Source organism: Daphnia carinata, chromosome 2 (assembly GCF_022539665.2).
Source record: "Daphnia carinata strain CSIRO-1 chromosome 2, CSIRO_AGI_Dcar_HiC_V3, whole genome shotgun sequence".
Taxonomy (NCBI): Eukaryota; Metazoa; Arthropoda; class Branchiopoda; order Diplostraca; family Daphniidae; genus Daphnia; species Daphnia carinata.
Window position 1 is genome coordinate 4,798,629 of NC_081332.1, and position 15,303 is coordinate 4,813,931.

The following is a 15,303-nucleotide window of genomic DNA, read 5'->3' on the forward strand; positions in this document are numbered from 1 at the left end:
CCTAATAATTCATTTCTGATTTTTGAAATGTACGTCCAGCGAGCTGCCTGAATTGTCCATAACATTAATAACAAAGCAAGCACTTTGCGGCAATAGCCAACTGTACAATAAGTCACACTGCTTGCATCTCTTGTCATGGATCGAATGAATTGTTGTTGCATTGCTTTAGAAGATAATATAGGAACGAACGACAAGATGAATTATGGATGTTCAACGTTCTTATAAAGAATTGCATGACAGACGGCCTTTGATAAAGGTGAAACCAGTGTTTGAATTTCAAATGAGTTTTCGTGATTTACTGGGTCAAGTCAAGAACATTGTGAGCAGATTATCAAAGACGATGAGAAGAATGAGAAGAAAAAAAGTTTATTTTGTAGTCCCTTGAAATTCTGGTTGGGCTAACTAATAATACTTTCGTTATATCACACATTGTACAATTCGTCGTAGTTGACACTATTTAATTTCCTTTTTTTTCTCCCCAGTTACTACGTGTTGGCATGGGAGACCGAAAAAGGACAAGAAACGGCGCATTAGGCAATCACACTTCGGATGACTCTGTGCGTTCCAATAATAAAAAGACACTGTAAAAACGATAGCAATCCGTGATCGTCCTTTAAAAAACGAACGAGAAAGCATTGGCAAATTACGGGGAAGAGGGAAACGAACCCTGTTACCGCGACTTGAGATTTTCCCCAAGATACATATAATATACTGTACACTTGTGTAAAATTCACCGGCAATAGCTGGGGCCAGTTGCGACATGATAAAATTCTAATTTAGAAAGGAGAAAAAATTTCGTTTTCCTGTAGTTGCCACGTCTTTAGATTGGAACGTATTCGCCTTTCGGTGTAGCAAACAGCTGACCCTTGACCAGACGACGTTTCAGTTCCGTCACTAGGAGCCTTTTTTCCTTCTTGATTTTGGTGAGAATGCCACGATTTTCTTGTGCTCGACGAGACAGGTATGGCAAAACTTCATCTACTGGTCCATAAGGAACGTATTTGTAAACAGAGTATCCACTTTGACCTAAAATTTCAAACGATAGACAAAAGAAGCGTTGTTGTACATTAACAATGGCAGATACGACTACTTCTAACTGACCAAGAGGGAACGAAATTTGGTCACACATTCCAAGCAATTGGCCGAAACAGATGACCTTGTCCTGTGCAGAAATTCCAAGCTCTTCCATTCTGCAGAAACAACAAGCAAAGAACAGTGAATTTCAGAGGTATCAGTTTAAATAAATTAGATCTTCAAGATTTACTTCCTAAGTGCAAAGCGTACAGTATCCTCGTTGTGGCTTGCCACCATGACGCCGATACGTCGCTCGTTAGTCCTCGTTTTCATTTCTTTGATGCGCATGAGGCACTCCAACAATGTCTTTTCATACATTGCTGTTGTGGCTTCATAGGTAGGATTGACTGGATCTTCGTAGCCCAATGCCAAGGCACGAGCTCTTTCCTAATGAATATTGTTGTTCAATTTTACACTCACCTTCTTTAAACAGGAGTATGACATTTAGTTACTTGTTCCATGTAAGCTCCTCGGACGAGTTTGGCACCAAAATAAAAATTTTGCCTGTTAGCCTGCTCTAGATCCAGTACCACATTGTTGTAAGTTTCTTTAAGGTAGCACTGGTAAGTATTGAAGACGATGGCCTGATAGTATTTGCAGTGTTTAACTGGGGCTGTGATCCATGATGACTATACTACCTTTTCCTTGTTGTACTTTCTCATTAGTTCCATAGTCAGGCGAGAAATAGCAGGCTGGAAATAGGATTGCTCAGCGTCGACCATCACCCGCACGTCCAAATCCCGAGCTGCCTATTAATTTTCATTTGAAATAACGCATCGTTTTTTAAAATTGAATTGGTTTTAAAAAAGTTTAGGCGATGAAACCGAGAAAATGGTGTTCAACCGTCGGAGCATATTGCATGCCATCTCTTCTTCTTCTGGAGAAAGGGCAGTTATCAAAGGTTCCATCCTTCCAGTTTGGAGGTTCGGTACTTTAAACAGATCGCTCAACAGGATATTGGCATCAATTAACCCGCTCCAGGAAAATAAGTGAATCAAACTGAACGAAGAGAAGTCTGGATTACTTGGAACCATCTTATCGCTCGGTAATTGCATACGTACCCTTTCTGATCATAAGTCATTTGTTGCAGCCACTTTTGGACTGCTGCATTGTCTGTTAGGATATCAGCTTTTTCGAAACGTTTCTCGAAGATGGCTGGCGAAGCATTCTGTTGCAGGATATTGTTATCAGCTGAAAGGCCAGTTACTTCGGTAAAGTAGCGCCGACTGCGGGCAATGACTTCTGACAGTTGGAGCTGGAAAAAAAAGAAAAGCGAAAAAAGACAAACGTATGGGTGAACGTGTTGTATCACAGCCGAAGAGGGAGTGACATACTAATAGCTGAGGCCGACCAAGCGCAGTCATTTTAATAGCAGCAAAGCCAGTGCTCTGAGTGGTGCCTTGAAAAGAATAACAAGATTAATTTACAGAACATTTAGATGAGATGGATTGCAATACCAGAAACAGCTTCGATGCACCGAAGGAAAATATCAACGTTCTTTTCACACTGAGCTTCATTGAGATAAAAATATGTTCGAGCAGAGTTAACATTCTGGCGACGATCGGCAAACTCCCGATGGGCGTGATATCTCTTAACTGTTTTTAAGTATACCATTTTATAAAGGCATCATTTTAGTATTGCAAATGGTACAATGTTAAAAACATAAAAAGAAAAAGTTATGTTTTTTTTTTTTTTTTTGCATATTGCTTGTTAATGTGCCCATATTCTCAATAGGAAAAAGAGTAGATCACCTGCTTCAGGAGAGTCGGCAGCAGGATCAACAGAGATTGCTGGAAAAAAAAATTCAAAAGGAATAAGATATGTTTTTCAGCGTGATTTTCTCATGAATGAAGAGTCACGGATTGTTATTTGTTTTTTATATTCTTACCCGCTGGATCAGGTGCTGCAGTGGTTGACACGCAAGACCTAGAATAAAAAAACGAGAAGAAAGAAAAAACGCAAATGTACCCAAAACTGAGGTGAAGGCTACACTGCATATTCATGCGAATCCATCAGATAAAAAAAAATGGGAGACCCAATTCGAGTGTGTGGAGAAGGAAAATGCATAGTCGAAGAATCGTGATCAACACACAAATGCTTCACACACGACACGTATGTATCTCTTTTCACTTTCACAACAAAATTGATATTCTTCTTGTATCTAAAGACAACCGTTGTTTACAATAACATAACTCTAGACTTTAACCGTCCTTTATCATTTGCCAGCCACCGAGAAGCGTCAAATCTGCAATTCTTAATGTATACGTGACAAGGACTGACATTTTTCGTCCGAGAAAAACAAACGCATCAGCCCATCAAAAGAGGTCATCGCGAAAGCCCTCGAAAACTTGCCTTTTGTCACTAGGTAAACCCTAGACGCCAATTGACTTATCGCCAAAGGATCGACCTTGGCCAATATTTTTACTGGAACTCTATACTGGGCCAAGTTCGTCCCCCCTGAAATCGACTGATGACAACTAAAGTCGAACCATCACCGGTCTCCAAGAAACTAGACAGGTATAAGTAGTTTACGGCTATCAACGAAAAGGAAAATGGTTGGACATATTTATCTCATTGAGAATGTCTCCTCACGTCTTACTCGTAGCCTTCAGCCACACAACGTGAAGCAATCTGGAATCCACTAGAAATGTTGACGTTGCGAACGTTTGGAGGCACGCGGCGGGCCCGCCTTGGCAACGACACTAGTAACTATTATTAGGAAAGATGGTCTTTAGAAAAGAAGCCCTGCGATTGGTGATGGAGAGCTTTTGCGTCACACTGCGCAAGAGGTACCGGAATGGCGTGATTGAAGCCACAGAATAAAAACAAGAAAAATTTGTACTCGCCGATAGAAACTGCTTGAATTCAAATTTGTCTTATATGACTTACGCCATTTCTTTTTCGGCTGCTTCTTCGGCGCTGATGTCTTCCTCAGCGGAATAATCCAAGATGGATTTGACTCCAAACGACCGCATACGTTGAATAACGGGCATAATATCTTGTTGATTCTCGCCAGCAACGAATTGTCCATAGAATGTTGCCTTCATCAACGATTTGAAAAGACGTTTGCCCAAGACCTTCTTTCCCAATTTCATTAGCTGCCAGCAGTGTTAAAACACGTAAATAATTATTGTTCTTGTTACTACCGAATATGTCAAACGAGTCATGCTGTGTCCCATAATGTCTTCTTACCTTCATATTGTTCTCAACCAAATAGTTGGAAGAACAAAGCGTGAAAACCAAATAGGCACGAAGGATCTGTAATGTAGTTTTACTGCGAAATGCAGCTTCGGCATTGTCAAAAGACAAGTCCAGTGGATCTCGTCGTCCTATTGAAGCAGACGCGGGGAGAGCCGTTTTACCGTCATCGCTGATGTCTGTTTGTCGTTTGTTAATACCCACACTCAGATTGGTCGGTGGGGGAGGACTTGCGAGTCCTCGGGTTTCGATTGGAAATTGTTTTCCAACTGGCAATCGAGAATTGTGAAGAAAGAGAACTCGAGTCCACTGGGCACAGGAACGATTCATGGCGGTATACATCACTTTTTAGGAGGAAATAAATGAAAGTTTCTTTAAAATAGTTGTTGATTGGGATGCAAGGGATAGTAGTTTGGAGATAGACCACACTCAGACAAGCCAGAACACTAAACTGCCTCGCACTCGGCTCCGACAGTCAAGATATATAGACCCGCCTCGTCTGCATGTACTAGCTTCCATACGTCACCGTCATTTAACCGCCAATACCAACTTATGTAAGAAGTATATAGTGTCCCTCACTGTTGACAAGTCTGATTAAATTCCACTGAAAAAAATTGTACCTCTAGGCTATAGCGATTGAACGGACTTGATTATAAATTTCCCAATAGGGGATCCTGGTTAGATCACTTCATCACCCCTACGTACGTGGCGCGTACGCCGATTTGTAGTATTTTGGGCACAACATTTTAAGCCCGAACAAATGTTGCTTGGTAGTTTGCGATGCCTCCGTAAGATGCTTTGATGAAATGGTGACCATAACTACGCAAACGTAAAAAATTTAAGCCAACAAAATAAGCCCGACTTTTATTTTTTTATGGTTAATTCAAAAACTATAAGGCCGATTCAAAAACTAACCTTATTTTCGTGAATAGCATTCCATTGTGCATCGAAATCACGCATTTAAGCAAAATTTAAAATTTGGCCAAAATTGAAAAAGTAAGAAGGCTATAGCCTCCCCACTTTTTCGATTTTCGTCAAATTCTATATTTCCTTAAAAATACATTACTCCGATTCGAAATTGATCGCTGATCACGAAAATCTGGTTTATTTTTATATTACGCTTATTCTTTTTGAAAAAACCGTAAAAAACAGATAAAAAAATTTGTTTAAAAACTCATTTTTTTTCAAACAAAAGTAATTTTATTAACAAAAAATAAAAAACTAATAATTAATTTTTGATTAAAATTAATAAAACTAGTCGGGCTTATTTTGTCGGGCTTAAATTTTTTGCCTATTAAAAAATAATATCATTAGATCTACGTAACGTAACTAAGTAAAAATGAAAAAGTAAGAAGGCTATTATGGCAATCCGTTTTACACAAATAAAAAAAAAAAATTTCGCCAAAAAAAAAAAATTCACACTTTTTTCTTTTTTTCCGACACGTAGCCATCTACCGCTCAGACTCGTTATTACTGGGGTAGGGCAATTTCAGTCCATTGAATGCCATTCGCAGTTAGTTCAGTAGCGTGGATGGAGAGAATAATGCGTGGTTGGAGGAACAATTAAAAAATGGATAAGATAATACAACAAAAGGATGGTAAGTATAAACATTATTATATTGGTTTTCACTTATTAATTATTGTTTATTAGATCAAATTATGAAGCTGCAGGCCCAATTATTGGAACAACACAAAATATTAGATAACAGCAAAGCTAAGGATGGTAAGGCCTAATACATAATGATTCTATTTATTTGCTTTTATTCATTTGTGTTTTGTAGCTCAAATTTTGAGTCTACAAGCTCAGCTAGGGGAAAAGAACAAATTGGAACGGAACAGTTTCCAAACAGTGAAGGAGGTTTTTCCAAACTCATCCCTAACTGAACATGAGGATGAATTGGCATTAGGCGAACACAGTCAGGTACCTAAACTTTTCAAATAAGAATTCAAAATAAGTATAGAATTTTAACAAACAATTATTTATTGTTTAGTTATTCAGTCTACCACCTGACAGTGTGTTAAAGTTAAATTCTGTTAGTGCTGCACTAAAAGAATTGTTAGTAATAAGTCAATGCAGCGAAGGAAGTGAACACTTGTGGGACCGTATTTGGGCTGAAAATGGGTGGGGTACGGAAACCCAGAAATAGCACGAGTTCAACATAAAACATGAATTAGGTACTTTTCGGTTTTTTGTCTATCGAAAAAGTATTTTTAATGCTATTATTTTGCATTCACAGAATTTTAGTGGGGGATCAAGTCAAGTCTGGAAGTGTTACAGGATGGAAGAGTCAGCCTACAGTTGAAAAACACTGAAAGTGCATTACCATTAAGGTATGAGGTAAAGTAATAGAGTATGCAAATTGTCTAATGAGAAGTACCATCTTGTGTGAATGAATCCTGTGTAACAGCAATCCTTTATAGTTCTGTCACAGCTAGAAGCCTCAAATAATTCCGCTTCTCTTGCTAAAGAACAACTTGTCCTTACGTTCAGAGTGTTGCTGAAGCTGGGTACTTAAATGGCCCTAAAGATGTTTCATTTTGTTGGCATTGCAGCGATGAACATCATACATGGACTTTTTAGGTATGAAAGGAATTTTCTTGAAAATTTTTTGAATTTATGATAAAGCATTTCTCCTGCTTTTTGCCAACCATGTCTAATCTAAAAAAAAATTTATCCAATAGGAAAGGATTTTCAGCATACTGGGAACACAACTATCAACAATGCAACATTCTAGGGGTGCTATTTTATCATTCAAGAGCCTTATACAATGATCTTCATCTGCAATTTGTATGTCCTTTCCCAAGCTTCTGCCAGAAGTTGAATCTATAAGTCATGTAAGTCACATGAGCAACAATTGAGATGTTTAATGGTGTTGTTTTTCTTTTCTCAATATAGGTTAATAGTAACATTGGATCTGAAAAGATTCTTGGTTGGGGCAAGACACTGAATAAATTGTATTGATTTGATGGATGACATGACATTTCTATACTTCATTCGGATTCCCGAGACGGTATTTTATATTTAAAAATTGAAGTGCATATCTGGGCTCCCTTCCTTTCCGTAGCCCCGTTTCCCCTTGACTCGTAATAAGCCCGTAGGGGGTCATGCCCCTACTGTACGGTATATATAAAAACAACATATACCGAGGTTTGGAGGGCTCTGGCCGGAAAGGGGACGTGGATGTCCGCTTAGTCCGATGATGTGTTCACGGAGGGCTCTGTGGCTACCCACAAATCCGAACTAAAGGTTAATCGCTCCTGTAAAAATGTTCCAAATCTTCAGCTCTTCTTCCGGCTTCTCTTAGCCAATCACCGGGTAATCTCCCCGGTGGGTCAACAAGGCAGTGTCTCCCCCTGCCTGGGTTGACGGCAACTTTTGAAAGGGCTATTGTGCCTTTTTAAAGTTGCAAAAATAATTGTAATGTGCAGAGAATTGTCAATAAAATTTTATTTATAAAATATTTTTTGCAAAATTTGTTTCTTCCATTGTCTGTGTTACCCGTATTCACACATAACATTTATCAACTTTTTTTTTATTGCTTTGCTTTATTTGTTTTCATCACCTTTGATGGTAAGCATTGTTTCCATTGGTTTATCGTTTATCTGAAAGTATTCAATTATTATTTATTACACTCTTGGAATTCTTCAACTTAGATTCAAGGAACAACGTGTAATATCTGGATATTTTTTGAAGTAATTTTGTATTTTGTTTTACTCGTATGGGAACCGATCCCCAGACATTCAGCGTGCAACGCCGATGCTCTAACATTGAGCCACGAGATATATCTAAATATTTTATTATCGCATATCATATGTTATCGTCTAGATGTTTATGCAGTCTTTCACAACTATATGTTTATCTTTCTAATTCTTTCATAAGGTTCATAGCTCTGTGGTAGAGCCTTTAGCTGCGATACCTGATATCCTGGGTTCAAACCTTAGTAGACGTGTAAAAATGAAGTAGAATAAATGTAGAAGAGTATATCGTAGAATTGCTTTTCAGTTTTATTATAAGTGTAAATGCAAGTCCACAAGTGACTAGAAAAAAGCCAACTTGTAATCATATGATTCATGGCTCATTGGTAGAGCATGGGCGCGTTGTGCCGAACATCCGGGTTCGATCCCTGGATAATAATAGAATGCTTACAGATAAACGATAATCCAATGGAAACAATGCCGACCATCAAGGATGATAAAAACAAATAAAGCAATATAAAAAAAGTTGATGTATGTAATGTGTGAACACAGCTAACACAGACAATGGAAGAAACAAATTTTGCAAAAAATATTTTATAAATAAAATTTTATTGACAATTCTCTGCACATTACAATTATTTTTGCAACTTTAAAAAGGCACAATAGCCCTTTCAAAAGTTGCCGTCAACCCAGGCAGGGGGAGACACTGCCTTGTTGACCCACCGGGGAGATTACCCGGTGATTGGCTAAGAGAAGCCGGAAGAAGAGCTGAAGATTTGGAACATTTTTACAGGAGCGATTAACCTTTAGTTCGGATTTGTGGGTAGCCAGAGCCCTCCGTGAACACATCATCGGACTAAGCGGACATCCACGTCCCCTTTCCGGCCAGAGCCCTCCAAACCTCGGTATATGTTGTTTTTATATATACCGTACAGTAGGGGCATGACCCCCTACGGGCTTATTACGAGTCAAGGGGAAACGGGGCTACGGAAAGGAAGGGAGCCCAGATATGCACTTCAATTTTTTAAATATAAAATACCGTCTCGGGAATCCGAATGAAGTATAGAAATGTCATGTCATCCATTCAATCATTACAATTTATTCAGTGTCATGCCCCAACCAAGAATTTTTTCAGATCCAATGTTACTATTAACCTAGACTGAGAAAAGAAAAACACCATTAAGCATCTCAATTGTTGCTCATGTGACTTACATGACTCATAGATTCAACTTCTAGCAGAAGCTTGGGAAAGGCCATACAAATTGCAGATGAAAATCATTGTATAAGGCTCTTGAATGATAAAATAAAACCCCTAGAATGTTGCATTGTTGATAGTTGTGTTCCCAGTACGCTGAAAATCCTTTCCTATTGGATAATTTTTTTTTTGTAGATTAGACATGGTTGGCAAAAAGGAGGAGAAAAGCTTCATCATAAATTCAAAAAATTTTCAAGAAAATTCCTTTCATACCTAAAGAGTCTATGTATGATGTTCATCGCTGCAATGCCAGTGAAGTGAAACATCTTTAGGGCCATTTAAGTACCCAGCTTCACCAACACTGAGCGTAAAGGACAAGATGTTCTTTAGCAAGGGAAGCAGAATTATTTGAGGCTTCTAGCTGTGACAGAACTATAAAGGATTGCTGTTATACAGGATTCATTCACACAAGATGGTACTTCTCATTAGACAATGTGCATACCCTATTACTTTACCTCATACCTTAATGGTAATGCACTCTCTGTGTTTTTTTCAACTATAGGCTGACTCTTCCATCCTGTAACACTTCCAGACTTGACTTGATCCCCTTCTAAAATTCTGTGAATGCAAAATAATAGCATTAAAAATACTTTTTCAATAGACAAAAAACCGAAAAGTACCTAATCCATGTTTCATGTTGAACTTGTGCCATTTCTGGGTTTCTGTACCACACCCATTTTCGGCCCAAATACGGTCCCACAATTGTTCAGTTCCTTCACTGCATGGGCTTATTACTAACAATTCTTTTAGTGCAGCACTAACAGAATTTAACTTTAACACACTGTCAGGTAGTGGACTGAAAAACTAAACAAGAAATAATTGTTTTTTAAAATTCTATACTTATTTTGAATTCTTATTTGAAAAGTTTAGGTACCTGGCTGTGTTCACCTAATGCCAACTCATCCTCATGTTCAGTTAGGGATGAGTTTGAAAAACCTCCTTCACTGTTTGGAAACTGTTCCGTTCCAATTTGTTCTTTTCCCCTAGCTGAGCTTGTAGACTCAAAATTTGAGCTACAAAACACAAATGAATAAAAGCAAATAAATAGAATCATTACGTATTAGGCCTACGATCCTTAGCTTTGTTGTTATCTAATATTTTGTGTTGTTCCAATAACTGGGCCTGCAGCTTCATAATTTGATCTAATAAACAATAATTAATAATTGAAAACCAATATAATAATGTTTATACTTACCATTTTTTTGTTTTATTATCTTATCCATTTTTCAATTGTTCCTCCAGCCACGCGTTATTCTCCATCCACGCTACTGAACTAACTGCGAATGGAATCCAATGGACTGAAATTGCCTACGCCAGTCATAACGAGTCTGAGCGGTAGATGGCTACGTGTCGGAAAAAAAAGAAAAAAATGATTTTTTTTTTTTTTTTTGGCGAAATTTTTTTTTTTGTGTGTAAAACGGATTGCCATACCTTCATACTTTTTCATTTTTCGGCCAAAAACGACATCTCTTGGAATTCAACGAAAATCACAGTGTACAATCGAAATTGAACGCTGATTTCAAATTAGTGATTTGTTTTGTTCTAAAATCAGCCATTTTAGAAAATAAAAGAAAAAATGCAATGAGCACACCAACTTTTTTTGTTTTTTAGCGCAACGACTTTTATATTTTATTTTACCGAAAAACCCTAAATTCCATGCCAAAATAAACTATTTGCGTTTAATTCTGGTTATGCCACGGGATTTTTTTCCTTCGAGGCTATCGGGAATCTGCGAACACCGGAAGCTGTTGAATATTATATGCCGGGAGTAACATTTCTTTTATAGTCAAACTAGATGGCGTTGTGGTGCCTCTATTGTTTGTGATTACTCACGATTAGTAGACATAAAGTTTCTGTATCTTTCAAAAATCTGTAACGGAGATAGTGTTCTAAAACAATCTTCCATCTACGTTTCCATTCACCGTGTGCCTGCGCATTCGCTTCGAAATTCAGCTTTGTGACACTACGGTTTTTAGCTTGTGTTTCTTGACTAAACCGGAAAACTGCATACAAAGATGACAAAGGGATTGATAATTCATACTGGTAATATTTTACAGCTGCCAGATTTGAAAAGAAAACCAGGCCACACACCTGCTGATGAGGTTCAAATTATATTTTGGTCTTTACAGTTCATTTCTGAATAAAAATTTTTTTTCTTTAGCTGTATGATGCCTTGAAAATTCAACTGTGTAAAGCACCAACTAATGGGAATGCTGAGGTAAAGACAAATCTTATTCCTTATCAGTTAATTTTAACATGCATTTATTACCTATATTTTTAGATTCTTGCTCCGTTGGAACTGTCATCTCTTCTAGTCCCTGATGAACGCAATTCACAAAAAATTACTGTAAAATTATTTCTTTCATCTCCTCAACCAGAATTGATCAAAACAGCCTTGACAGCAGGTATATCAAATGCTAATTCTTATAATATTTTATCTTCTCAATAAATCACATAACCCACAGCTTTGAATGACCTTGGATCAACTTGTGCTGATCTGTTCATAATCTCTTGGCCTGCTGGTATCAGCAAAGAGGATGGCATCACATTGTGGAATGCTATGGAGACAGTGGTTGATCAGGAACTAGCATATTCTTTAGGAATTAGTGATGTTGACACACAAGCGTTTGTTGAACTTCACAACTCTTCTCGAATTAAACCTGAGGCTATTCAGATAAACCTTGAAAGCTGTTGTGTAGTACCTCCTGAATTAGTTACCTTCACAAGAGAGAATAACATCCAACTATTGACCCACAATGATCCACAGAATATCTTACCAGCTGAAACTTTGAAGACAGTTGTCCCATCTCTTCAAGAAGTAATCTGGACTGTGAGGTATCAAACATTGCTTCGTTGTAGAGGCATTATAAAAAACAAAGGATATGTTGTCAGCACCTACACTGCCTAAAGGGAATTTGAAGTAGTTTTGTTATATTCTTTTGTAAGTGAGCTTGTTCTTGCTATTTTGCATCAGAATTTTAGTACTTTATGTTTAATCATCGCATTTATATGTATACTTATTATTAAAATGAATAATTTGCATGTTAAAGGTGTAGATTAATTGTTCATTTCCTTTCATTGGCTTAGACTACTATACCAGTACCATTTTACGCACAAAAGCCAATTATGTTGTTAAAAACAGTACAATTATGACATTAAAATGAAAGATTACCTTAAATTACAAATATAAGATGTGACAACAATCCGTCAGTAGCATTACTTTCCTTTATATTCAAGAGTGTCAAATTGAACATACGGTACATTTGGCATCGTACTGCACTGTAAATAAAAAAAACGAAAGATTATCATATATCTGTATGACTGCAATTATCGTTACACACCTTAGAAATTCATAACTTTGAATTGATGCCGAAAAATATACCTTGCCGCTTGAATCAGTGGTCTAAACTCTAATCACTATCATCATCTTTGGAAGTCAAGTTAATTGTGAGAGGCTTCCGTCCGTCGTCATCTGAACCGTAAACGACATCTTCGTCGCTATCGTTGACCATGGAAAAGGCCGGGTTGTCTTTCATGACACTGTGCTCTGTTAGATGAACAAATAGTATAATGATACTAAGAACAAAGGCTCGCTAATTAATCTATTGTACCTAAAACTGCGTTGCTTGTCGGAGAATAGACGTAGGCCATGGTGTAGATGTAAAAGTTAAGCAGACCATACAGAGCCACTTGAATTTAAAAGTATTGCCGATTAACACGATATGAAGCATAACTTAAAATCGGCATATATTACGGAATTCGCTAGAGTTGTGGTAGTTGGTACTGAGTTGGGCTATAAAATTATCCTGAAGAACACCGATACCGTAACGGAAAAACGTCACTGAGATACTGATGCCCAGGACGAAGAGTACCAGCAGTGTCAAAAATTTCAATCGCATATCTGTCAGAGATGTGGTAATAAGAGAAGCATATTACAAAAAGTTATTCAAACGATATAATTACCAAAGAAAGGCATCGATCGAAGTTCACTATATGCTTTGATCATAAGTAGAACCAAATAGGCCAAGTAAACAGCAGAAGCTATAATGAGGAACATTTTAAATCCCTATCAGGTATAAAAAGAAATTACATAGAGGCTTAATTATTGTGAAAATAGCCACAGATTACGTAAAAATGATCCGTGTCTAGTTTGTAACTGAATGTTGGGTCGTTAACTTCTTCAATATCTTGCCATACGGCGACTATGATCATTGAAAGCCAGATGGAGCCGACTAATAGGACTTTGGGGAGGTAGAAGATGATAAAACGCCGATCGTTTTGTCGAAGACCGTGGTATACACATAGCCAAAATAGGAGCAGTGCACCGAGAAAACTAATTTGGAATATGGCGTCAAGTGCTCCGGGAAACCAAGAGTCGATTAAGAAACTCATCGCAAAAACTGGATCTATGCGTAACACAGGTGATCGTTAATAATAAGATAAAAGCTTCAAATTTGTATACTCAGAATTAAGCCTAAATTTGTATACCATTGTAGAGGATGAGCAATGGCATTAAAACTGACATCCATTTTTGTTCGAGGGACCAGTTGACAACGGAATATTTCTTCATGGAAACAAAAAACCAGCACTGAAAGTGAAAAAACCAACATATTATAATAACGTTGTCCCTTAAGCTCTATCAAAATTCCACGTACTGTAGCAATGAAAGTACTTAATAAGAAGACGAACCGAAACCAAATTTCTAAACGTGTGAATGCCGGGTTGTAGCTACGAAACTGTTAAAAAAAAACCGGAAAAAATAAGAATTTAAATAAATAAGACAGCCGCTAACCTCTCGAAGACTTACGTAAAATATAACATCTCTGATGACGTATCGGTTATGGATACTCTCCAATCCATAAAAACGTATCGTCAAGGCATAATGAGAGTAGTCGAAATAGCCCATATGAAGAATGAGGATTTCGCTACAGTTCCGTCGTTCACATTGTAAATCTCTTGTCCTAATTCAAAGTTAGAGGGAAAAAGTTTATGAGTAATTGGCAACCCAAACATTTTTACGGCTCGCAATAAACCTACCGATTGTGCGTGTGATCGCTAGGAACTATTTTGCTGACTTGGTCGTTTTCCTTAAGTCCATCCATTGCAATGCTGACGTGAAATTTCTTTTCAAAGCTTTCATCTTATTAGTCACCCAGAGAAAAAAAATTACGTCTAGTTTATAAAAAAATTAATTCATGTTACGAAGATGAAAAAAGGTTACCGTCTTTATTTTCCGTCACGATTTGAGCAATCAACCAAAACTGTTGATGGTAGGATGTTAGTAAAGGGGTAGCTAGATAATACGGCCCAGTGGCCATATCGCTTCCGTTGGGGTGACCGCTGATCTGGGAAATACTTTGGTGGGTGGTGGAAGTGATGGGAGGACCTATTTAAAAAAAACGACAGCAATAAGAGGAACACATTGACTTTTAACACTTCTTCATGTAATTTAAAAAATTCCATACCTGCCAGACCGACGAAAACACACATGCCAAAACAAGCGAAAAAAGCCAAGAAAACTAAACCAAATTCACGTTTGTGCATCGAATACAATCGCATTTGAACGGACCTGCAATTTTGAAATAAATCGATGAGGAAGCATCTTCAAGAAGAATTAAGTAAACAAAATTTGTCTGGAGGTCTATTACCGTTCACATCGATCATGGTGATAAGCTGGGGCGATGAATCGGCTAAAGTCACTGCAAAGATCACAGAATTGTGACATTTGATTACGAGCTTTGCCAAAAGATCCCCAAACTGAAAAACTCAAATCCGGATGTGATTCCATTTGCATCCTTTACTTCAAAACACAAATACTAAGGCCTTTCTGCTGGGACAGTATAACACGAGCGGTTAGCGACACAGTTTAGAGAGTCCATCCCGCCAACTACACTCTTGGCGTACTAGGGGAAAGAGTAGTATTGATTTTGCTGTCGGTACGCGTGCGCAACGGTTGACGCCCGCGCAACCTTGTTCTCAAATCATTCACATTTTCTTCGGCATCTCACACGGCACCAATGTGGAGATGACTGTAAACAAATTGAAAATTTAACGTTAAGTTGACATACCTTTGAATTTGA

At 37.8% G+C, this 15,303-nt stretch overlaps 4 protein-coding genes and 1 long non-coding RNA gene across 9 annotated transcripts; 3 read left to right on the forward strand and 2 right to left on the reverse strand.

Annotated features, from left to right (window-relative positions):
• Nucleotides 1-350: 350 nt before the first annotated feature.
• Nucleotides 351-4,813, reverse strand: LOC130686403 (proline dehydrogenase 1, mitochondrial-like). The gene is made up of 13 exons (XM_057509518.2): nucleotides 4,267-4,813; nucleotides 3,964-4,172; nucleotides 2,963-3,000; nucleotides 2,826-2,864; nucleotides 2,532-2,669; nucleotides 2,409-2,473; nucleotides 2,136-2,329; nucleotides 1,899-2,073; nucleotides 1,713-1,823; nucleotides 1,527-1,658; nucleotides 1,265-1,461; nucleotides 1,102-1,190; nucleotides 351-1,026 (listed from the first exon to the last, which is right to left on the reverse strand). The coding sequence occupies exons 1-13, from the start codon at nucleotides 4,612-4,614 to the stop codon at nucleotides 821-823; spliced, it is 1,941 nt and encodes a 646-aa protein (XP_057365501.1). The 5' UTR covers nucleotides 4,615-4,813; the 3' UTR covers nucleotides 351-820.
• Nucleotides 2,669-4,479, forward strand: LOC130686431 (uncharacterized). 3 transcript variants are annotated; one of them, XR_008999877.2, is made up of 3 exons: nucleotides 2,669-3,186; nucleotides 3,273-3,591; nucleotides 3,680-4,479. It is a non-coding gene; the product is annotated as an uncharacterized LOC130686431 (long non-coding RNA). The 3 variants fall into 3 exon arrangements; XR_008999876.2 differs by having other exon boundaries at nucleotides 3,301-3,591; XR_009420568.1 differs by having other exon boundaries at nucleotides 2,669-3,591.
• A 1,045-nt stretch (nucleotides 4,814-5,858) lies between the features above and the next one.
• On the forward strand, nucleotides 5,859-6,433 carry LOC130686421 (uncharacterized). The gene is made up of 3 exons (XM_057509543.2): nucleotides 5,859-5,995; nucleotides 6,054-6,193; nucleotides 6,264-6,433. Exons 1-3 carry the CDS (start codon nucleotides 5,932-5,934, stop codon nucleotides 6,417-6,419), a joined length of 360 nt encoding a protein of 119 aa, XP_057365526.1. The 5' UTR covers nucleotides 5,859-5,931; the 3' UTR covers nucleotides 6,420-6,433.
• Nucleotides 6,434-11,102: 4,669 nt separating this feature from the next.
• On the forward strand, nucleotides 11,103-12,272 carry LOC130686417 (glutamate--cysteine ligase regulatory subunit-like). Its single transcript, XM_057509538.2, has 4 exons — nucleotides 11,103-11,325; nucleotides 11,385-11,441; nucleotides 11,505-11,628; nucleotides 11,689-12,272. The coding sequence occupies exons 1-4, from the start codon at nucleotides 11,239-11,241 to the stop codon at nucleotides 12,129-12,131; spliced, it is 711 nt and encodes a 236-aa protein (XP_057365521.1). The 5' UTR covers nucleotides 11,103-11,238; the 3' UTR covers nucleotides 12,132-12,272.
• LOC130686408 (transmembrane protein 181-like) lies at nucleotides 12,169-15,227 on the reverse strand. 3 transcript variants are annotated; one of them, XR_008999873.2, is made up of 13 exons: nucleotides 14,872-15,227; nucleotides 14,689-14,792; nucleotides 14,445-14,609; nucleotides 14,261-14,363; nucleotides 14,031-14,184; nucleotides 13,879-13,959; nucleotides 13,712-13,811; nucleotides 13,352-13,629; nucleotides 13,187-13,289; nucleotides 12,978-13,124; nucleotides 12,835-12,912; nucleotides 12,565-12,770; nucleotides 12,169-12,502 (listed from the first exon to the last, which is right to left on the reverse strand). XR_008999873.2 is itself a non-coding variant. In XM_057509524.2 (13 exons), the coding sequence occupies exons 1-12, from the start codon at nucleotides 15,015-15,017 to the stop codon at nucleotides 12,634-12,636; spliced, it is 1,596 nt and encodes a 531-aa protein (XP_057365507.1). In that variant the 5' UTR covers nucleotides 15,018-15,227; the 3' UTR covers nucleotides 12,169-12,502; nucleotides 12,606-12,633. The 3 variants fall into 3 exon arrangements, 2 of the variants coding, with proteins under 2 accessions (XP_057365507.1, XP_059350184.1); XM_057509524.2 differs by having other exon boundaries at nucleotides 12,606-12,770; XM_059494201.1 differs by having other exon boundaries at nucleotides 12,431-12,770.
• Nucleotides 15,228-15,303: the final 76 nt, after the last annotated feature.